The 24371-nt window shown below is 40.4% G+C and overlaps 1 protein-coding gene across 1 annotated transcript in view; it reads left to right on the top strand.

Annotated features, from left to right (window-relative positions):
* Positions 1–1459: 1459 nt before the first annotated feature.
* Positions 1460–24371, top strand: part of SHQ1 (SHQ1, H/ACA ribonucleoprotein assembly factor) — an 85776-nt gene continuing 62864 nt past the window's right edge. Inside the window, exons 1-7 of the mRNA XM_014056051.2 lie at positions 1460–1555; positions 7132–7304; positions 8960–9021; positions 9752–9874; positions 11505–11653; positions 20933–21045; positions 24249–24355. Coding sequence (XP_013911526.2) covers positions 7162–7304; positions 8960–9021; positions 9752–9874; positions 11505–11653; positions 20933–21045; positions 24249–24355 — 697 coding nt within the window. The 5' untranslated portion in view covers positions 1460–1555; positions 7132–7161. The remainder of the gene's footprint in view (positions 1556–7131; positions 7305–8959; positions 9022–9751; positions 9875–11504; positions 11654–20932; positions 21046–24248; positions 24356–24371) is intronic.

Genomic DNA, 24371 nt, shown 5'->3' with positions numbered 1-24371 from the left:
TGCCCGAAGCGTCGGGCGCGAAGGAGGGAGTTGGCGGCGCGCAGCAGCGCCACATTGGCCCCGCAGTTCAGCGGCCAAGAGGGAGGGGCCAGGAAGACTCTTACCGTAAAGTTCAGAAAACCACCTCGGTTACAAAGCGGCGGATGAGTCTAACCCATATAGCTTCGGCACCGTACCAGGCACGGGTTTCATGCCAGGGCAGCGTGCACGTGGCGATCTGCTGCGCAGCCTCTCTCGTTTCCTCATGCATTATTTATTTATTTATTTGTTTATTTATTTATTTATTTATTTATTTGTCAATCGTTTACAAGATAATAGGTATCAGAGTAAACGTGCATAAATGAAATGAGTACGAATAAATGGGGACAGTAGGACAGGGGCGGTAGGCACTTTGGTGCGCTTATGCATGCCCCTTTCAGACCTCCTAGAAATGGGGTGGTGAGGTCAATAGTAGGCAGTCTGAGATTAAAGTTTTGGGGGTTTGGGGAAGAAACCATAGTGTCAGGTAGTGCATTGACCACTCTGTTGCTTAAGTATTTTCTGCAATCGAGTTTAGAGCGGTTTACCTTGAGTTTGTAGGTATTGTGTGCTTGTGTGTTGTAGTGGTTGAAACTGTAGTCATTGACAGGTAGGACATGGAAGCAGGTAATTTTAGGTACTACGATTACGTGGGATCGAAGACAGCAAAGTTCTAAATTGTCTAAGGCCAAAATTTCAAGTCTGGTGGCATAAGCTATTCTGTTGGGAGGAGCGGAGAACTCTAGTGGTGAAACGACGTGCAAAGGATGCCACTCTTTAACTGCTGATATTTAAATCCCCGTGCAAAGAAAACTCCCAGATAAGGATCGTTTAGGATGCAATCTGGGTGGGTCACCGGGACCAGAGGTAACCCACCCAGATTGCATCCTGCAACATTATCTTGAGACATGTAGATTCCTCTTCATTCGTTAAGGATTGTTTAATCGTGTTTTGTCCAACTTAGGTTCCATTATTTAAATGCCATTAGCGAGATAGCGTTAATACAGTCAGTCAATATGGCCTACAACGTTCCGCCCGTATTGGTAAAACAGCTAATAACAATCGATCAACAAAGCGAGTCAAAAATAAGGCGGTTTCCCCGCGGTCCACCCCGCCCCCCCGTCCCCCCGCTCTTCCTACGACCAGAACCGAAGGAAAGCCGCGCGAGCTCATATGCAGCGCACGCGCAGAACGAGAACTCCGGTATTCCTCCCGCCCTGGCATCTGTCACGTGAGTCCTCGGCTGCATGGGTCGTTCGGCTTTGTTTTTTCCCTCCTTTTCCAGCATCCGTATCACTTTCGTGCCACCTTAACCACTTCTGATTGGGTAACATTTTCCAATGAGCTTTCGTTCCGCCCTCCTACCCCTCAGAGACCGCCTTCCTATACGCTTTACGGTTTCCTATTGCTGAAGAGCAGTTGGATTGGCGGTAGGGAACCCTTATCGCCGTCAGAGAATCGCAAGGTTGGAGGCGGAGAAACAAATCGCGGAAACGCCGGTAGATGCGCGTGGAAGTGGTTGAAGGTTCCAAGGGCGGTGAGTGTTGGCGAGGGGTTCATTGGCGGCACGCCGCCTTCCTTACTTTAATTGCTCAGCGTGTAGATGAAGGAGTGACCGCAGAAGGCAAAGGCTGGGCAGTCCGTAGAGAAAGGGCCAATTAATAGCGGTCGTCTGTCATTTTCATCCCAAATGTAGAGGGAACGGGGGGGGGGGGCGTGGCAGCTCAAAGTTTCCATATATTAACTGCCTTCCTGTGAGCTGTTCGACTACAGAGCTCACCATCCCCATCAGTTGGCCATGCTGGAAATCAGGATTGAATTGCAAGCGTATTTGGAAGTAGAATAGAACAGGGGTCCTCAAACTTTTTAAACGGGGCCAATTCACAGTTCCTCAGACTGTTGGGGGGGGGGAGACCGGCTGGGTGGGCATCGCTAGATGGTCGTGCAATTGGGTGCGCTTTACCAATATAGTAGTCTATTAAACAATACACACAAATTAAACTTTAATTTGTTATGCTCCTGGGGGTGGAAAGCAGGTTAGTGAAGGGATGTGGCTGCTTGGGTGGTGGGGGCTGTGAGGGACTTCTGATTTTGTGTCTCTGTGTGTGTATCTCCCTCCCTCCCTCTCCCTGCTTCTCTTTCTTGAGGCTGGTGAGGCCAAAAACAGGCCCATTTTTGGCCTCCCCTGCCTCCAGAAGGTGGGTAGGGGCCAGCGGGTAGGTGGGCCGATGTGGGTGGAGCAACCTCGTGGTCCTGCGCGGGTCGTATTAATGGCTTCAGCGGGCCATGTCCCCTCCCTTGCCTTAGTTTGACTCCTGGAATAGAATGACAGAGTTGGAAGGGACCTTGGAGGATTTCAAGTCCAACTCCCTGCTTAGTCAAGAAACCCAATACCATTTTAGGCAAATGGCTGTCCAATCTCTTCTTAAAAACTTCCAGTATTGGAACAACCACAGCTTCTGGAGGCAAGTTGTTCCACTGATTAATTGTTCACTGTCAGGAAATTTCTCCTTAATTCTAGGTTGCTTCTATCATTGATTAATTTCCATTCTTTGCTTATTGTCTTGCTTTTCAGGTGCCTTGGAGAATAACTTGACTCCCTCTTTGTAGTAACCCCTGAGAACACTGCTATCATGTCATCCTTATTCCTTCTCATTAAACTACACATATCCAATTCCAGCAACCGGTCTTTAAATGTTTTAGCCTCTAATCATCTTGGTTGCTCTTCTCTGCGCTCTTTCTAGAGTCTCAACATCTTTTTTAGTTGCCAGGTTGAGCAAAGGTCCGCTCAAAAAAGCATGGAAGCCATGCATGTGTGTGTGTACATAGGCTTACAAAATTAATAAGGGTCAATTTTTCATTGACACAGAATACAGGCAACCTATCAACTGGCAAGAAGGGATTTTTTTTCTAACCTTCACTCCGGTCTGATTCTTGAGTGCATAAGCATAAATTAAACTGAAGGCCGATTAGCCAGACCAGAAAGTAGTGCTGTTCTTAAGTTTTAATGTTGGATAAGTGGAAGTGATTGGTGAATGCTCAAGGATTCATTTCCTCTCCCACAAAATATCTCATCCTTGCTTTACTCCAGAGCTCAGCTGGCAGGAAGGGATTTTTTTTTCTAACCTTCACTCCTGTCTGATTCTTGAAGACTGGACAAAAATCTGCAGTTTTTGTGGCAAGTTTTTTTTTAATCCCCCAAAGTGATTTGCTTTTTACCTAGGGCTGAGAGAAACTGAGAAGGTAATCCAGATGGTTTTGTGCCTAAAGCAAAACTTTACTTTTGATCTCCCAATTTCTAGCCTGAAGCCTTAACCACTGCACCAAACTGACTCTCAAAAGGTGTGGGGTGGGAGTGGGGACTTGCAGAAAAGTGCATAAGCATAAATTAAACTGAAGGCCGAATAGCCAGGCCAGAGGATATTGCTGTTCTTAAGTTTTAATGTTGGATAACTGGAAGTGATTGGTGAATGCTCAAGAATTCATTTCCTCTCCCACAAAATATCTCATCCTGGTTTCAGTCCAGATCTCCTTTGTGATTTGCCAGTTCAGTTTACAAGAGGTGCAGAGTGAACCAGGTCCATCAGTGATGAGTCAGCCTCATCCTTGCCTACTACTGCCACGAAATAGCAAGGATGGCAGCAACTAGATATAGTCTTTTGGCAAAAGGGCAGCACTTCTTTTCAAGTTTTAAAAACAAGTATAATCTTGTGAAATTACTCATTAGTGACTGTTCAACGTTACAATAGCACTGAAAAAAGTGACTGACAGTTCACTTTTTTTACATGATTGCTGCAGCATTCCCATGGTCACTTGATCAAAATTCAGATGCTTGGCAATTGGCTCATATTTATAGCAGCTGCAATGTTCCAAAATCCTGTGGTCTCTTTTTTGCAACCTTCTGGCAAGCAAAGCCAATGGGAAAGCCATATTCACTTAACAATCATGTTACAAACTTAATAACTGCAGTGATTCCACTTAACAACTGTGGCAATAAAGGTTATAAAATAGGGCAGAACTCACTTAACTGTCTTGCTCAGCAACAGAAATGTTGGGCTCCATAAAGGTAGTCCTTGACCATAGGTAAGTCGAGGACTACCTATAATGCACTTACCAGGATAAGAATCTGGAATGCAGTTGCCTCTATCTGGATCCTTTAATTGGGTTAAATCAACTTCCTGTGCAGCACAAGAATTGTGATGTTCTTAAAGCTGTTTTTTAAACAGGTCTAAAGCTCTTTTGAAAGAATGCTAAACTTGTGTTTAATAAAGCATGTTAAATGTATTTTTCCAGGATGTACAAACTCATGTTTATAAGGAACCCCCAAAACTTGACATGCATTTTTGAATGTGTCAGGCATTATTTGGGCAAGTTTCTTTGTGGGAGGCACATGATCCAGCCAATGGGCCTGAGATGTAGAGACCAATATTGATCTGTCCATGAATTGAAACTCAAGAGAAAGTGAGTCATGCAGCAAGATAATGATCCAAAACTCACAAGCCATATAATCAAATAATGGTTAAAGGAGAACCAAGTTAATATTTTCAAATGACAAAGTTAATGGCCTGACTATAATTCTATAAAAATGTTACTGAAGAATCTGAAGTTGATGTGAGGATTTTTACCATTTTCCCTGGGCTGCAGCTGTTCTGTAACGAGGGATATAGTGTAAAATTTCTCAATTTTGAGAAATGCTGATATGCAGGACTGATCAACAGTTATTGAAAATGTTTAGTTGCAATTATTGCCATCAGTGTGGTGTTCCTGAAAGCAAAAGTTTAATCGAACTTTTAAAAAAAATATTGTTAATCCTAATTGGGTTTGTTTGGGATATTCTATTTAATTTTTTTTTAATTTTTGTAATATGTGTTTTTTTTAATGTTGTACGCTGCCCTGAGTCCTTGGGAGAAGGGCGGCATATAAATCCAATAAACCAAACCAAACCAAACGTTCACATACTTTTCCATATGCAAATATGTATCTTTGGGTCATTTTTCTCAGTAAATAAAGAAGTGTAATGTTTTTGCCTCATTTATTTAATTTGTTTCTTTTCATATAGTTTTGGGACTTGTGTGGAAAAACCCATAATGTTTTAGGTTATATTTATGCAGAAATACTGAATATTCAAAAGGGCTAGGGTTCTTAAACTCATATATGTTTAAGCTAGCAGATTTAATGTTTTGAAGAAGAAGAGGTGGTGTAGCATATATATATAATCTGTGTATTGTGGGATTGTCTATTTAGGAAAGTATCATCATTTCTAGGGAGAAAATGGTTTTGTGATACCAAACAATACAGCTGTGGCTACAGTTGACATGTTGTTTATAGATCTGTAACTTCAATGATAACACTGGATAATTTCTAGGTAATTAGAATTCTTTTATTGGCCAAGTGTGATTGGACACACAAGGAAATTGTCTTTGGTGCATATGCTCTCAGTGTACATAAAGAAAAATAAAATAGAATACATTCATCAAGAATCATAAGATACAACACTTAGTGATAGTCATGGGTTACAATCAAAATCAATCAAATCATACTAGGAAACAAAACAATATAAAATGTAAAGATACAAGCAACATGGTTATAATCGTAGGTGGGAAGAGATAGTTACTAGAAAGGATGAGAAGAAGAATAGTAATACAGTCTTAGTAAATAATTTGACAATGTTGTGGGAATTAGTTGTTTAGCAGAGTGTTGGCATTCGGGGGAAAACTTCCTTGGGTCTTGTTCTGGTGTGCAGTGCCCTATAGCGTCGTTTTGAGGGTAGAAGTTGAAACAATTTATGTCCAGGATGTGAGGGGTCTAGATATTTTCACAGCCCTCTTTTTGACTCATGCAGTATACAGATCTTCAATGGAAAAAGTCTGCTGTGCAATACTAAATGATAGTGATAAGGCAGCCAGATAATTTCTAATTTATAAAGTATGGATTTTAGAGCTTCTTAAATATTTAAGTATTCTTCAGTTTAACAGTATACAGGTAGTCCTTGACTTACGACCCTAATTGGAACAGAGCAGATACTACTCCCATTGCAAAATAAGAATTAATGAATGAAATGAATCCTGTCCAATTCTATGACCTTTTTTGCCATAACTGTTAAGTGAATCCTCCCAGTAGTTAATTATGTGGATGTTAAGTGAATCCAGCTTCCCCCATTTACTTGTGGGAAGCTAGCTACGAAGGTCACATGACTCTGAGATCTTGCAACTGTCATAAGTACATGCTGATTGCCAAGCACCCACATTTTGATTTGTAGGAATGTTGTGACAGTCATAGGTGCAAGGACTGGTTGTAAGTCATTGTAATTTCAAACGGTCACAAACTAATAGTTATAAGTTGAGGACTACCTTTATATGAGGTTTTAAAATTTCTCTGTGTGTTTTCTTTGCTAAATATTAAAAATAATAGAAACGGGAAAAATGCAGCTGGTATATGGTATTGAGAATCCTGCACATAAAGATGACATTTTCCTTGCAGCGTGACAGTTTCTTTGTTTCTAAAATTAAAATAATTTAGAAAGATATAAATTGTCAAGAGGGACCGGGCATTTTGCAACTGGCAAGATGCATTGACATTCTCGGGCATTATGCTGGACACCCAAGCTTTTTACCAGTAGCAATGCTGAGACTGCAGAAGGAAGGAACCATAACACTAATAACAACAACAACAAAGATTAATCCTTTTTAGGATTCTTTTGAGTAGAGCACCTTGCAAACAATGCTGCCTGCTGAATAAAAAAAATCTGGACCCATTATAATAGGTCCTTCCCAAATTTGTAGATTTCCAAGAAGTAAAAATAAACTTATACTTTTATGCAGCTAACTTGATCTGGTTGTTCTGAATAAGGATTATTCAGGAATTTATCGTACCTCCCTTAACTGAAGAATGATGGGATATAAAATTAAATATATTGTTTAAGTAATGTAGCATAAGTAAATATACAGATGTTTTTAATCTTACCCCACAAATATGTTTTCTTTGATTATAATGAATAACTTTCAGTCAACTGGAAGTACTTTATTAGAAATGTTCAGTTATTTTCAGGTGTTCACATGCTATTGATACACATGGCCCAAGAATAATTTGTTTTTTTTTCTGACTGTTTTATAGGTGGTGGTATTGATTTTTCCGATATTCATCATGATAACTCCAGTATTTGAACTGAGTCAAGATCCAGATTTTCTCACAATAATTATCAAAGTACCTTATGCACGAGTTTCAGAATTTGACCTCCATTTTGAAGGGAATTCATTTCATTTTTATGGAAAACCTTACTTTCTCAGGTAAGCCATATTAGTTTTCATCTAATATATTGTTATCATCTGATCTCTCAACTTAATTTTGTCTATTTAGTTTAATAAATTATTTTCGTAAGTATCGCTGCTATTTTTTAAATATTCAGCACAGCTGAATATCGTAGATCATAGAGTGTTAACTGATAACAGACAAAGTTGCTATGGGTTTGGAGGTTATGTTGGGCAATTAAACATGGTTTGTTTATATCACAGTATCTCATATGCAAATTAGAAGTGTTTTAATCAGCATACAGAACAGCATTACATTTCTTTATCTCCTGCATAGGAGAGAAAAATGAAATAATTTATTTTAAATCCTATGTGACATATCTTTGAATTGAAACAATGTTTGGTTGCTATAGGTAACTATATGGAGAAATTTCTTTGTATGCATACACACACACACACACACACACACACACACACACAAACACGAACATGTATGGTACAGTAATTAAGTTGCTGGGCTAAGAGTAAAGAGATTCTGCTACTTGGTCCTACTTCAAAGCTGGTTTGGTGATTTGGTGCCAGTCATTTTCTCACAGCCCTAAACTGGGAAGTGGAAAAATATTTATCTACCAATCCACACTGGAATTATAATTATGGTAGATCGCACAGTTAGCCAGATGTTTAGACTGGATTTGGCATTTTTATCTACCTAAGTCATTCCTAAGAACCTGGGATAGGCAGATGATGTTGTTTAATGGTGTTAAATGGTATTATTGCAGAATTTAAACTATTCCAAGCAAAGATGCCCTTTGCAATTAACTGATGGTGGTTTGTCAGTGCTGGTAGTGTTTAACTGGTTCTCCAGATGTTTTGGAATTGTACCCAAAGCACTTATTACTACTGTTGCTGTCTTTGCTTTCTTTTGCCACAGTTGTTCTATGTCAGGGGTGTCAAACTGGCGGTCTAAAGTCCCAGAGCACTTTAGTTTATAATTATTATTTTAAAATTCATACACTCAAACAGAGATTCAGACAGTGTAACAATAAGATACTTAACATTTATGTGTATGTTGAAACACAATATTTATCACTCCATTTCTATAATTCTTGTTCTCTTAAAGAGATGTTATATATTACATTAGGAACTCGGTGGATTATTTGGTGAAGGGAAGTAATGTCTGTTAAACCCAAATACACAGTAAATTCAAATTTATATAATAGTTGCTTTTTATGTCACTGGATGTTGTTTTTAATTTTGCAGTACTAGATAGCATGCATAAATGTTATCTGGAACTGAATGGAGTGCCCCGAATCTTTTGGCATTTGAAATTTATAAATAAAACAAGCTTTCTTCTTGAATTGAATAGATCAAAAAGGAGAAAGCAAACAAAAAAAATGAACAGCGGCTGAAGTCTGACAGAATTTCAGCATGTTCCATTCACAACTCTGCCAAGGACATGGTGATTACTCTGACATTCCTGATAAAAGTAATACTAGTAATTGTCCATTCACAAATCATATTCGCTTTTCTGTTTGCCATCTATATATAACTTACTATTTGGACTTGTTTTACTATACATTGTAGAGTCTGTGTAATTTGATTTTTCAAATTGTTACATCTGAACACTGCTAGCTCATTTTTCTTATAGTAATAATAGATATTAAATAAAATACTTGCTTTTTTTCCTTTGACAGATTGACACTTCCTGGAAGAGTTGTAGAAGATGGAAGAGAGAAAGCATCCTATGATGATTCAGGTTTGCTTTGCAAATATTTTCATATATAGATATATTGCAGCAGAAGCAGCATATATTTACTTCCAATTTCACCAATGTTATCTTGGCTTCTGGCAGGTCCTTGATTTAAAATGCCGTTCTGCAGAGAGATAAACAACACATTTAAAATGATTTATGGCCACTAGACAGATAAGGAAGATTCCCATGTTACAAATATCTTTTCACCAAAATAACATCATACCCTATTCAGAAAGAAACTTGAATTGCTGGTGCATCCATTTTCTTCTTTTTTCTGAACATGGGTAAATAATAAATGAAAGGAAAGAGGATTTCCTGATCTTTCCCTTCATAGAAGGAAGGAAAGCCAAGTAGGATGAAGGTTTTCTTTGTTGTACTAAATCCAAAAAAACCCTAATGTGTTTATTATGTAAATGTAAGACTACATTTACTGTTGAGCTTTTTCATTATCTTACACATCCCTACATTTATTTTACTTTATTAGAATTTGCCCTGAGGGATTCCTCAGACCTCTGGTGTAGGTTTTGGAGGAATGTGTGGTAATGTAAGAAGTAATCCAATCCCATCCCCGTCCTCTGCCCATCCAAACTTTTATAGAAAATGGAAAAAGCAGAGGGGGGGACATTATGAATACGTCCTAGTGTTTCTTAATGAAATGCATTTAAGAAATAGATATGAAAACAAAGCATTTCGGGGAAAATGCCTTTGGTTGATTTCATCCTTTTATTTCCAGGAATATTTACAATTCACCTTCCCAAAGAAACTCCTGGAGAGAAATTTGATGGCTTAGATATGTTGACAGCTCTGTTAGCACCAAAGAAATCCCGATCAGCTAAACCTTTAGTGGAAGAGATGGGTTTGTATGATTTTATTTTTAAAAAATGGTTTGTGGGCTCTTGTTTCCCTGTGTAACATACATTGGAGGTTAGGACATTTTGTAAGTTAACTTTTAATGATTTGAATAAAATAGTAATGCTGCTTCTAGATGAAAAATGTATTGGAAGATGCCTTCTAACATATAAAGAAATGGTTTATTCTCATATTTTACTGAATATAGTGACAAATTCTATTATGGATTGGATGTTAAGGAAAACAAACCAGATTCATTATTCATTGTCTGTCCTATCTCTTCTCCATGATCTCTTGTAGTCATATATCCCATTTCTACCTAGAGGTATTAAGAGCTGAGTTTAATCTTTTAAATTTGCTTTACTACTGAGTTGTGATCATTTTCTGTGGCTATCTCTACAGTTTTGGTTACTGAATATCTTCCATCTGTGAACTAAATTCAGGCTATTGCTTTGCTCTTTTTTTAGAAACAAGAAGAGCTAAAACTAATACAATAAAACTTATCCTTGGTATAGCTTTCCACCAAGCTGGTGGAGAATTGTGAAAGGCTACTATTCCACTTCCACTAAGTCATGGTTTTCACTATTATTTGTTAAGTAAATCACATCAATTGACACATGACATTATTTTAAACCCAAGTAAACCACGTTAGTGGTTTAGAAATTCTTTTAAAAATATTTAAATGTATTGTTCACCCAACTCCATTGGATACTAGGCAATATAGAAAACTAGAAAGAATATAAAAACATATAAACACACTGAATCACACAAACATCCCAGGCTAAAATACAGGTAGGTAAAATACAATCAGCCATAAGTATCCATAAGGAGATTTAAAAGCGAGGAAGTCAAGCTATTCTCCAAAGCACCTGAGGGCAGGACAAGAAGAAATGAATGGAAACTAATCAAGGAGAGAAGCAACCTGGAACTAAGAAATTTCCTGACAGTTAGAACAGTTAATCAGTGGAACAACTTGCCTCTAGAAGTTATGGTTGTTCCAACACTGGAAGTTTTTAAGAAGAGATTGGACAAACATTTGTCTGAAATGGTATAGGGTTTCCTGCCTGGGGGTGGGCTGGGGGGGTTGGACTAGAAGACCCCCAAGATCCTTCCAACTCTCTTATTCTCTCACATATATGTTAGGCAGCCAATGCTTTAGAAAGACTAAGAGGGTGGGGGGATTGGGGAAAACCTACCCTCAGAACAGACCTAAGGTAAATTTCTTCATTAAACTAGACTTTAAGACAAGATCCTTATACATAGTTTCACATGTATAATTTTTTTCTGTGATTTATTGAGCAGAGAAATATTAGCCAGATCATACAATCTGGTAACTCTGAGCTTTTTTATCATGTAGGTTTGAACTACTATGAAGTATTTTTGTGTTGACTGGGTGTTTTCTTTTATTTTTTATTTTATTTATTTTGGCAGTGGGGGAAATCTTGATCCTGATCTTATGTGTTTGTGATTAATTTGAAAAACAGCGTAAATCATATGATCCTGATTCTTTCAATGTTTTAAGAGAATTGTTCATTAAGTAAATATATTTTTAGGTAGAATTTCATGCAATACATTCTAAATGATACAAAAGTTTAATATTGCTGTTATAGTAACTTTTGATGGCAATGCTTATTTAGATGCTCCAAATGAGAACATGGAAGAAGAGGAGGAATTTTACTGGGAAATAGAACAAACTCCTCAGAAAGATAACTTGGAGGATTCCTTGTGTCCATCTGGTTCCTATGGATTTGGAAGTCAGAAATCAGGAGTTTTTAGACGTCTCCAGGTAAGAAACCTTACATAAACACAGATATTTGATATATTTTTCACATCACAGAACGATGATATCTGAAAAAGTGCTGAGTAATATAAATATAAAATATAGCAAAGCAATAGCACTTAGACGTATATATTGTTCCAGAGTGCTTTACAGCACTCTGAGCAGTTTACAGAGTCAACATATTTCCCCCAACAATCTGGATCCTCATTTTACCATCCTCAGAAGGATGGAAGATTGAGTCAACCTTGAGCCCTGTCAGGATCAAATTCCAGCCAGTGGACAGAGTTAACCTGCAATACTGCATTCTAACCACAGCGCCACCACAGCTCCCTATAGCCATGTTCTTGATGGCAATTGCTGTGTAAGTTAAAAGATTGTCTAAAAGATTGTTTAAATCTTTTCAATTTTATTTTTTAAAATGGTGTTAGAAATCAATAAGAAATAGAAATTGGCTCATGGGAAATGTGTTGGAATGTGTTTACAAAGGGGGAGGTGCTATAATGGACAATAGCGAAGCAGCAGATTTCCAGAAAAAAAGGAGGAGCACATTCCAAGGAAGGGGTGAGACGAGAGATAATCCAGAGCTGGATAGGAGACAGAGGAAGTAATTTAGGATAGCCACTTCCTAGAATCACCTGGGGTATATATGTTAGGGTGAGAGTAATATATGTTTAGTCTGGCAAGATTTTGTTTTATGCTATGAACAAAACTGCACTTTAACTGAATTGTTTGATGTTGTTCTCGGGCTGGGCCTGAGAAGAAACATTTTATAATCTTTGAATCTTAAATTGGAGAGAAAGAAATACTTGGAAAAGATGGAACTTGAACGCCACTGGATAAATAAGCCTTGATTCCACAACAGTTTAGGAAGAATATAGTATCTGTTAGTAATCTATATTATATAAATTGCCTGACAATGATAAATAAATTACCTTACTGTTTTCAATCAGCCTACTGCAAGCATGATTGATGTCAGTAGATCTATACTAAACATAACAGTAGTTTGGATCCGACCAGCTACTGGCCCTTTGTGGATACACTCCAACTGACAGGTCAGAGATGGGGGGAAGGAGATAGGTAGATGGTGGGAAAGTGATATCCTCAATTTAGATCACAGGTGGAAAATATTCAGTAACCAGAACTGCATGGATAGCAGCAGAAATGGGTCACAGTTCAGAATAGTAAAGCAGATTAAGCCAGATTCATGCTTCATTGTCTGTCTTGCCTGGTCTCCATATTTCTTGGTGCAGTATTTCCCACTTTTACAGTAGAGGTATTAAGACCCAAGTTGGAATCTTTTAATTTTACTTAACATCCAATCCATAATAGAATTTGTCACTTTATTCAATAAAACAAGGAGAATAAACCACTTCTTAATATGAAAAAACGGGTCTCCAACCCTTGGTCTGTGGAGCGGCACTGGGCTGCAGGTTGCCAGAAACTGGGCTGCACAAACAAGCGAAGCCCCATCCCTGAGATGCAGGCAGCATGTGAAACCATGACCTCTCTGGTGCACAGAAAACCCTCTCTCCATGCAACCGGTCCCTGGTGCCCAAAAGGTTGGGGACCGCTGTGCTAAAAGGCATCTTCCAATAGTTTACCAGCAAGAAACAGCATTACTGTTTTATTTAAATAAAAGTTCTTCACCTCCAGTACATGTTAATAGAGAAACAAGGCTCCCCAAATTCTTTTTCAAAAATAAATTATATAGACCCATCTCTTCTGCTAAAGATGGGGACAAGTGCAGCAGAGCAGGAAAAATGTGAAGCCCTGGCCTAATGGTGATACAATCTGGGCCTAACGACTGTAATTGTGCCTAGTAAAATTGTCATCACTACGCAATCCCGGACACATGTTTCTCTTAACCGCATCACTTGGCAGCAGAAATTCTGGTCTTAATTGGGGATGTTCAGAGATGGCTACGGGTATACGTATATTGACATGTATATTTGTAAAGATTACTTACTTTGAAACTTTATGCACTATTTGTTTGGAATTTCTGCAGAAGTGTATAAAGTCCCATAACAATGTTCACTTGCTTCATGAGCTTAATAAAATTCCTTTTTATAATTTGCCATTTTATGGCATTTTGTAGTCTAAAGTAGTTTCCCTTTAACGGAAAACTGTGAGGAAAAAAGATGTTTCACTCTATATTATGCAGTTTATATTAAAAAGTGTAAGTTGTAAACCTTAAAACATTGCTCAAGCATGACAGACTTTCTAATGCTTTGTTTTTAAGAAAGATATTTCTGTTTAACTGAAGAGAAAAAGCTAAAGTAGTAAAGCTAAATGTTTGAAAAAGATAAAACATGGAAAGGAAAACTTTAGTGATGAATGAACCATTTAGCTTTAATCATTATGACATCCCCTACATCCATACATCTTTAAGTTTAGATACGTGCTTTAATATGTTCCCTTAAATAACATGAAGATAAGGGTAAGTTTAAAGTGGCCAAATTTATAGATGTATTCTTCAAAGCCTTGAGAAGGCCTTTTTTCAACATAGCAGCAAACTGAAAAAGGAAATAATAAAGAATAGGTTCCAGAGAAAATGATACAAGTAGCACATGGACAGGTAAACACAGGCTTACAAGAAGAAATTAGATTATTCTCGTTATCAAAAAGCAAATGTTATGTGGTTGTGTGAATGTTAATCCTTATCGTAAAGCATTATAGCTTCCAAGGGACACCATTGCCCGCTTTTCAGTTAGTTATGCATTGATATTAGCCAAATATCAGGATGCTGAGAATTGAACAGTCACTAAAGTTAAAGAAAATGATTACCGGTAACTGTTAAACAAAAGATAACTAATCAATTCCCTGATTTTATCTTCTTTTGGGGAATTTTTCCTTTTATACTATAGAAGTGTAACAAAATAATTTCTGCTGTAGTCAATCATTGTGGCTTTGTTTATACCTGTCATATACCTGTCAGTCTAAAAGAGTTATTGTGCTGCAAAATTGCAGCAATAATTGTAGCCACTTCTTTTTATTGTGACTACGTTTTTATAGATATGTAAAGAGCTCTAGACAAGGGACAGCTAACAGCGTTTGATAAATGGTGTATGGCCACATCACTTTAAACCTAAATAATCTTTTCAGTATTGTACCAAGCCTCTGTAATAAATATAATATTTCTCTATTTAATAAATAGAGAAAGAGGTTTGAAATCTGAACCTGATGAGTCAGCTTTTATGGCACAACAATCCTTTCAAATCCATTTAGCATGCCATTAAGAATTGACTATATTCTCCTGTGCGCTGCTTGGAGAATCCAAGCATGGCTTAACTTCTGCCTATTTGCCCAGAGACTGAGTTAGAAAAAGTCTTGGCCACACCTCCTCTGCTTGACTGAGCTCAGTCTAGCCTAGAGAGATGTGAATTCTTTTTCTCCTTACTTAGTCTGAGCAAAAAATAACCCACCTTGGATTATTCATTACAAGAGGAACAGGCATGAATCCCCGCATCTGCAACCAGGAATTCGGCTGCTGGTAAGTGTATGGCTTCCTGGTAAGGAGACAAGGCCACAACATTATTTTCCAGCCCGGGGCACTGGATCTACGGCCCAATCACTTGGGCTGTTCTATGGCAACCACAGCTTGTCTACAGTGCCAGGAGAGTCCGTTTGCCACTCTTGCGCCAAATTTAAAGGGGGACATCTACCTCCATGAAGGCCTGTTTCCTCCTATGCACGCTGCCTGCCATGCAGCCATTACTGTGTGTGTGCTGACCTGTTTGCATGTGGCAACGCTCTCTGCAGCCTGACTACTGGCCCGAGGCTATCCGGAGTCACTGCCGGATCACTTGGTTACACTCCGAGGCTTGTAATTTCTCTGTGACGCCAGTGAACTTTGAGCAATTTTTGTGACTATATTTTTTGCGCCCTTCCTACAGCACCATGTGTGCAGGCCCTCCTGGGACAGCCAGATTGCCGCCACCTCCCACACCTTCCTGCCTGCCTGTTTGCAGTGGCAGCGCCAATCAAGGCGACCTTCTATCAGCAGAGATGGCTGATCACCCCATATCAAACAGCAGCTTGGGAGAGGAACCTTCCCCCCGACAATTATATGAAGTACCTGCTCCTAGGGTAGGCAGAGCTGCCACTAGAATGGCCCTAGACAGGAACAGAACCAAAGTGTATTTGTCCAGATCAACTTCAGCAGCTGCGGAAAGGGACGCTAAAAGAACACTGAAAGAACACTGGAGAAGCAATTCTCCAAAGCAACAAGACAGGCAGAGGCAATCAGACAACCACCCACTTCAGAGTTTGAGTCTTTCCCTCCTCAGCAACAGCCAGAACGCTCACCTTCAATCATTGAGGCAGGGCAGGACTGGTCTCCAGATGGTGCCACTGAGGTGCAAAGTTATCAAGCAGCAGACTATATGCCAGATCTAAACCCTCTGGCCTGTTTAACGTCCGCAAGATTGGGGTCTGTTCACATGACTAGACGCGTGACTCCTGAAGCCACTTTCACACCCACTGCAGCGGGGCTCCATTCAGGGGACAATCAAGGGACAAATCTACCGCAGTCACCGTCTTAGTGACCGCGGGTGTAGAGACTGCTTCCATGACCATGAGTTCAGCGCAGGAAGCCGCCTATGCCCCAATACCTGTGGGGTCACACCCAGGCCAAGGAATAGACCTCACTCAAGATATATGTGCCCTGATATCTCAGGCTATATCACAGGGGATAGAGGCAATGTTGTCATGGAGGGACCAACCATACGACCTCCAGGCACTCAATCAGGCATATTTGGGACCCTCACAGGGGCCTCCTTCCCCACGCCCCTCCCTGCGCAGCAAGTAAGAACTAGAACTTTCAGAGGATGAAGACCTGCTCCCAGAGAAGCCTGCCTCTTTACGACTTTTTCGGCCGGACTTGTTCAAGTCACTTCTTTACAAGGCCAAGGCAATAGCCAACATGGGGGTGACAGAGGCCCCAGCTGAGGTTGGCTCTACTGAAGGGCTGTTCTCACTGCCTGTTCCAACCTCCAAATTATTCATTAATGTCATATAACAGCAATGGAACCAACCTGGTTCTCTGGCTGTGCCCAGTAACAATGACTGGAGAATGTACAGCTCTGCTCCTGAATTGGAGGAGCTCCTGAAGGTCCCAGTGGTAGACACTCCTGTAGCCACCTTAGTCTGTTCCGGTGTCCTTCCTTCAAACATATCAGGGGACTTAAAGGCAGAAAACCATAAGACGGAGATGATTTTCCGCAAAAGGCATCAGGCGGCAGCCTGGGCGATATGGGCAGCTACTGCTGCGTCTTTCTTTAATAGAGCATCCCTGCTGTGGATTTGCCAGTTACAGGCAAGAATTCCACCCAATGACACCCATCTGCACAAAGATGTAAAGAAATTGGTGGTGGCCATGGAATTTTCTTCCGACGCAACCCTCAAAGTGACCAAGTTTGCTTCTAGGGCTATGGCGTCTAATGTGACTTCCCAACGCCTGCTTTGGCTCCGCTATTGGCAGGCAGACATGCATTTGAAATGGCGCCTAGCTTCAGCTCCCTTCAGGGGAGGTAATCTCTTTGGAGAGTCACTAGAACCCATTCTAGTTGAGAATAGGGACAAAAGGAAGGTGCTGCCATGCTTACACCGGCATGCAGGCTGCAGGGCTCCATCATATTTTCGCTGGCAGTCTTTTTGTGCAATGGACCCCAGCTTCATTGCCCCCCAGTACCAGCAGGGCTATTCCCAGGGAAACGAAAGGTCACAGGACAGGTCTGGGTTTCGTGACAGAGGTAGGCAGCAACCTCAGACCAGGCAGCGATTTCAGTGGTCTAGCACCAGGCCCTTTTGCAGGGCCAAGTGACTCTCTAACAGTCCTTCCCATTGGGGATCGATTAAAATTCTTCACAAACCAATCGCAAGCAACCACCACGGATACTTGAGTGTTACAGACAATGAGGCTAGGACTCATGCTATAGTTTTTTTTTTAGTTTTTAATTTTTATTCTCTTACATATAGTTACAGGTATGCATTTACATAGTTATTGTTCTTATTTATTTTTATCACTTTTACATGTTTGTTTTTCCATATAAAATGTTATAATATACATTCTGGGTTGCTTTGTATACCATCCCATAGATCTATTTTATGTTACCGCCACCCTATTTTTCTCTCCTTTTCGCTATCCCCCTTTTTCTACTTTTTTCCTCCTCTCCTTTCCCTTTCCTTCTTCCCTTGCCTCTCCCCTATTCTGCTCTTCCTGTCTCTCCTCCTACCTTCTCCTTGTGTCAGGTGTGCCTCCTTCAAAATCCATGAAAGGAAACCTCCAACTCCATTGGTTTAGAGAAAAGGTATTTGGATATGACGTGAAAGTAGAGTAAGATCTGAGGCAAAAAGGCGCAAACTTGTACATATCAAAAGTTTTCCCAAATCGCTCTAGTTATCCCAGTCTAAATGTCCAATCTCCAACCCCCAAGGTTGTCATGTGGGATGCATCTTCAGATGACCTCATCCAGCTGATATGCAGAGACGATTGGCCTTGACCAAACCCAAACACAAGCCTTCAGCAATCAGAAGATGCTGAAAACAAAACTCCTTCTTTCACAATTTCCCTCCCAAATACCTAAACCCCCTCCCTCCCCGTTACTATGGCAGCTGATAGCAAGTAAGCAATATAGAGGCTGACATTCGGCCCTCCTGCAGAAAAGATGTTATGGGAGGAGGGAAGTGTTTCCAAGCCACTAAATACTGTATTTTCCCCCTATGTTTCCTGGAATCAAGGATCTCTGACTTCAAAATGCTGTTCTCCCTCAGTAAGGAGGGGGACAGGAGGAGGGGTGTGGGCCAGACGAATTAAGGAGGTATGTTTCCATTTCAGTGAGCTAACACGGATCTCGGGATGGATTCTCCTAAGGGTTTTGGGCAGTTCCAACTGCACTGTAACTGGTAAGAATTCTGACAATGGGGAAAGGACCCATATATTTAGGTCCAAGTTTCTTCAATTTTTGGGTAATCTGAAGATACATAGTAGACAAGAAAACCCTATCCCCAACCTGGTATTCTTTTGGCTTCACCCTTTTTTATCAGCTTGTTTTTCACATGCTTGCTGAGCTTCATCTAATGCTTTAAAAGTCACAGGCCAGATAACTTGTAGCTGTTTAATCCACTCAGACAAGGAAAGGTTTTGTGATTTGTCCTGGGGCAATTCAGGGATAGGCACAAAGTCCTGGCCAAACACTGAATCTGATCAATCTTGTACTGCTGTATACAGAATTATTATATGTGACCTCTCTATATGGCAAAAGGTAGGCCTAATTATCCTGCTGATAATTGACATAGCACCTGAGGTACTTGTCTAGAACTGAGTTTGCCCATTCACAAGTTTCATTTGTCTGTGGATGGTGGGCGGAGCTTAGACCTTGGGCAAAGCCTAATAATTTTAGGAACTCTCTCCAAAATTGGGAAGTGAATTGGACCCCTCTGTCAGAGATAAGGTGTTCAGGAACACCGGATAACCTATACACATATAGGATGAACAGTTTAACCAGCGTTTTTGCTGTCGGAGCAGGGCGCGAACTGCACTTGCTTGGAGAACAAATCTGTGATCACCCAAATGACAGTATTGCCATTACTTTCTAGTAGCTTGACAATGAAGAACATTGATATCTCCTTCCAAGGGGCACCAGGTCTGGCAATGTACTGGAATATGTCCTTTCCTAGTGGTCTCTTTGCCACAGCACAAACAGGACATCTAGCAACGTAAGATTCTATCTCTTTTTTTCAGAGCCACCAAAACTGTCTTTTAACCAAATGTAACATCTTCACAAATTCAAAATGCTCAGCCGCTTTTGAATTGTGCCTGTTGGAGGTCAACGCTTTTTAGACTAGCAGGCACATACAACTTGGCTCCCATCTATGCAAGAGCATCCTGCATGATGCAATCATTTGAGTGGGACTTGAACCAATGATCAGACGCTAGCACCTCCCTCAGTCATTTTTTTTAGTTCTGTGGGTACGTCTAGGTCGGCTTTTCCTTGGCTGCTGGTGACTACTGGGGCTGCTAGCTGCTTGGAAAGAATGACCGGATAAATTACCTCCAACCTAAGACTGTTATACTGGGGTAACCTGGATAAGGCGTTTGCCATAAAATTCTTCCCTCCCGGGAGGTATCTCAGCATAAAATTGAGCTGATTAAAGTGTTGTGCCCAGCAAACTTGTTTGGTTGACAGTTTCCGTGGGGTTTTTAATGCCTTGAGGTTCTTACGATCAGTCCACACCTCAAACGGATGCTTGGCTCCTTTGAGGAAATGCCATCAGGTCAGTAGGCCCCTTCCTTTTCCCAAATTGCCCATCTCCTTTCCACGTCTGAACTATGATGTTGACCTGGGCTTGGTCGCTGGCCCCCCTTTTGTTGCTCTTGGGGCCTCCCTTGAAGCAGGGGGATTTGCTCCAACTGCTTCTCCCACTGTTGATTTCTGGCCAGGTCAATTTCCACATCCACAACCAGCAGATGGAAGGTGGCCTTTTCTGCAGCATCCCCTTCCCCTCTTTGGATCGTCTTCCAAGTGGGGACTCTGCCTTTGCAGAAACAGGGTGGGCAGTTTGTACGGAGGATTGATGGAGGGAGGCAAGGCTCTCCAGGATGGAGAGCGGGGCAAGAGAAGGCTCCGAGGTTCTCTTGGACAGTCAAACCAGATGGCGGAGGGGAACTCAAAGCGTTGGGGGCTTCAGAAGGGCAGAATGTCCTTCAGAATGTGCAGCTACTGGATCTAACAGTGAGTGATGTGAGTGATGTCAAGTTGGCCACACCTACCCAGTCACATGACTACCAAGACACGCCCACAGAACCAGTAGGGAGAATTTTTGGATTACACCACTGAGTGCCTTGCTTATGATCTAATCTCAAATAATAGTTATATGTATATGTATCCACTAAAAAAGATTAAGATAACCTAATCCATGGTTAGTGAGGCACGGAAAATAATGTATCCACTTGGAATAGGAGGCTAATATATTGATCATATAGTCATTAAGTCTGATGTCCCAGTACTATTTTGAAGTTTTTTGTTGCACTGAAGAGTACAGCTCCTTGATAGATGTGTATTCTTGCTAGATAGATGTGTATTCTTGCTAGAATGTTTATTCTTTCAGCTGTTTGTGTTTTAGAATATTTAACTGCTTTTCATGAAGAATTATTTATACTTCCAAAGCATCTTTATTATCTTGATGTACATCTTTCTAAACTCAGTCTATAGAACGTACGTTTTGCTTTTTCTTTTTTTTCTTTTTAGCCAGTGATTCTTAATTGATTTGTTCTTTTCCTTACAGGATGAACTTAATGAAGTTGTTGATGTTAAAAACCCAGATATAACATCTGCATCTGAGCGTAGAGAAAAACGACTTGAAGCAGAAGCTGCCAAGTTTGATCCTGATCATTACCTGTATGTTTATCCCTGCTTATGTGTTCTAGCAATAAATAGTTTAGGATTACTGTACTGTGTAAATGGATTTAAATCTTCCCTAACCTTTTCCATTGATCTTCATTGCCCTTCTCAGTTTTCTTATTCCTTCATCTGGACTTTCCCACCTCAGTTTACATTTAAACAAATTAACATATCTCAAAAAAGGCTTTTGTTAATTGTATGCATGTTGGTATGAAAGAGTTAAATTTATCAATAAATGCAACAGAAGACTAAAGACTCTATAGAATAGAAATAGAAATAGAATTAGAAATGGAATGGATTAGAATGGAATATCAGGAAACTTCTCCTTAGTTCTGAGTTGCTTCTCTCCTTGATTAGTTTTCACCCATTGTTTCTAGTACTGCCTTCAGGCATGCATAGAGTTCTGTTCTGAACCCCCCCGGCCTGTGAATAAACCAGAACACAGGCTTGGCTGTTTGCCACTATTTAATTAATGCAATAACAAATCCTTTGGCTGAGGGTCCAGGCAACTCATGTTCAAGATAATAGCTTGGCAGCAACCCAGAAAGTTCAAATGAAGCAACTCAGATAATCCACATGACACGGCTAGAATGCAGACAGATTTCTTCAATTACTAGTTCAGACTAGTTCAGTCCCCTCCCAACGCCTCACTTAGGTTAGGTCAGGTTAGGTTTATTTAGCTTGTATGCCGCCCTACTCCCGGGAGACTCAGGGCGGCTAACAATAAGAAGGGAAGGAGGTACAAGAATAAAAACAACAATTAAAAATTCAGCAACAGTCATAACATCAGATGGGACTGGATAATTCAACAGCCCCAGGCCTGCCGGAACAGCCAGGTCTTAGTTGCTTTGCGGAAGGCCGGAAGGGTGGTAAGGGTCCGGATCTCAACAGGGAGATCGTTCCATAGGGCCGGAGCAGCCACAGAGAAGGCCCTCCCCCGGGGAGTCACCAGCCAACATTGGCCAGCAGATGGAATCCGGAGGAGGCCTAGTCTGTGGGATCTAATAGGTCTTTGGGAGGTATAAACTCTCTTGGGAGGGGCCAATCCACAACCACTGGTGCTTAATTATCTTCTATGAGACTGCCTACGGAGTTACGTCTCGGGCGCCTCCTGGTGGCCAACCAGCCTCTCTGGTCCCTGCTCTGAGTCTGAACCCTGCACAGGATCCTCCACATCTTCCATGGCAGACTCATATGGTTCCTCGCTCTCTGAGTCCATCAGCAGCTCATCCGGATCCTGCTGGGCCACAACAGAGTTCATTTGCCAATTTTATGTCAATCACACTTTCTCGGCATCAAAGTCATTGTTTTGTAGATAAAAGTAGGAAGACATTTCCCCCACTATTGTAAGTGACCATGATCTCTCCCAGAAGTAAGAAAGAATATAATGGAATGTATACTCCTTACCTGCAAATATCAAACTGAAGAGCCCCCCTACCTCTATCTTGACCTTGCAAAAGGAGTTAAAGGATGGCCTCGCGTGGGGAGCCCAGAGGAGCCCAGAGCCATGAAGCTAGGTAGTCCCCTGAAAACCCTACCTTTGAACTAATCTTCATAGTGCTTAATCACTATTGCTCCTAATTTTTTTAGCTTTTACATTTATTGTTTTATGAATGAAGGCAAACATGTGTCCCAGGATAATGTAGCAGGATCCAATCTGGGATAAAAATATACTATATTTTAACATTTTATTGTATACTGCCTTGTTAACATTTGATTGTATACCTCCTCAGAGACTCCTTCTCTGAGGAAGATGGCAGTTCAGAAATGTGAAAAATAAAAATATTGGGATTCTTTCAGAGAAAGTGGAGGGGTATCAGTCTTTTGGCCATGTCTGTATCTTGAAGTTCCAAATTAAAGAGGGTGGGGAGGACAATCCTGGTCCAATAAAAACTGTTAAACAAAATCCCTATAGTTCTCTTCTGCAACTTTGAAGACATATTTAATCCACTTTAAGAATTACTAAAAAAAGGGAAAAAATAAAAATTTTCCCTAATAAATTTAATTTAAAAGGTTTTGCTATTCCTAATGAAATAATTACAGCAGGATCTACCTTTGCACAATCAAAAGCTACAGGTCTAATTAACATTTAACCTTATCCCCTTCTCTATGATGAAGTAACCCTGGTTGATTAGCAGGATTTGATTTAGTTAGATGGTTGGGCTGTTACAGTCCTGAAACTTATAATAAGCTTCCTTGAAACTGCCTAAGTTCCATATATTGACAAAAAAAATCTCAGGTGCGCCAGTAAAATGTTTTGTAGAGTAAGAAAGGGAGATGGCTGTAGACTAGCACTTCGCTTGGAAGCTTTCCAGACCATTAAAAAAAAATTTTAAAAAATTGTTGCAGATGCAGCACTTCATAACCCAGGAAAAAGCATAGATTTATATTAACTTTTCAAGAGAAAATGATGTACTGTTTATTGCTTTAGGAAATAGAGCACATAAATTTCAGGGGGGGAAAAATACAACAGGAGATTTCAGAGATCTTTGTATGAGAGATTGAGGCCACATGATCATGTTGGTAGACACCTACAGTACACGTGTATATGGCAGTGATGGCTAACCTTTTTATTGTCACATGCTGAAAGCACAGCCATAATGCAATGTGTGTGACCCCCCCTCCCATGCTTTCCCCAGTACTCCTCTGTATATGTGTGTGCAACTTCCGCACATGCGCCACGCCCCACGCATGCACGGCAGAGACCCAAAAACCAGCTGGACACCGCACATATGCATGGTGGAGCTGAGCTGGGGCGACAGCTCACATGCCCGCAGAGAGGACTCTGCATGCCACCGGTGGCACGCATGCCATAGATTCACCATCACAGGTATATACATTTCCCAATATAATTTATCTGCTGCGGTTCTTTAATCTTCTGTGGCTGCTTTCTCAAACCGGGTTGTTCAAAACAAAACTAATTCTAATTTTTATAGATCATGGACTAATATTGGAAGACTAATATGCATATATACCGTATATTGAAATATATCAAGTCAGACATACTTTTAAGTGTACCAAAATGATGAGTATTTTAAATCTCTCTCATACTTAGATTGAAATCTCAGTTTGTATTGAAGTTGTACTCTTTTAAGAGTCTAAAGCTGATGTAGGTGGCTGAGATGTCTCTAAGGTAGGATTACTGTGACTACATGTGTACAATCCTCATATCAAATTCACAAGCTTTTCTATTTTTCCAGAGCTGATTTTTTTGAAGATGAAGCTATTCACCGTCTGTTGAACTATAAGCCCTGGTGGGTTAACGCCTACGAGTTGATGATGAATGCTCAAGAAAACACTTCATGGAGTAAGTACAATCAATC

Source organism: Thamnophis sirtalis, unplaced genomic scaffold (genome assembly GCF_051295495.1).
Source record: "Thamnophis sirtalis isolate CommonGarterSnake01/CBP01778 unplaced genomic scaffold, rThaSir2_p1.2 scaffold_3, whole genome shotgun sequence".
Lineage (NCBI taxonomy): Eukaryota > Metazoa > Chordata > Lepidosauria > Squamata > Natricidae > Thamnophis > Thamnophis sirtalis.
The sequence above is the reverse complement of the archived record's forward strand: the minus strand, read 5'-3'. Positions and strand labels throughout refer to the sequence as shown.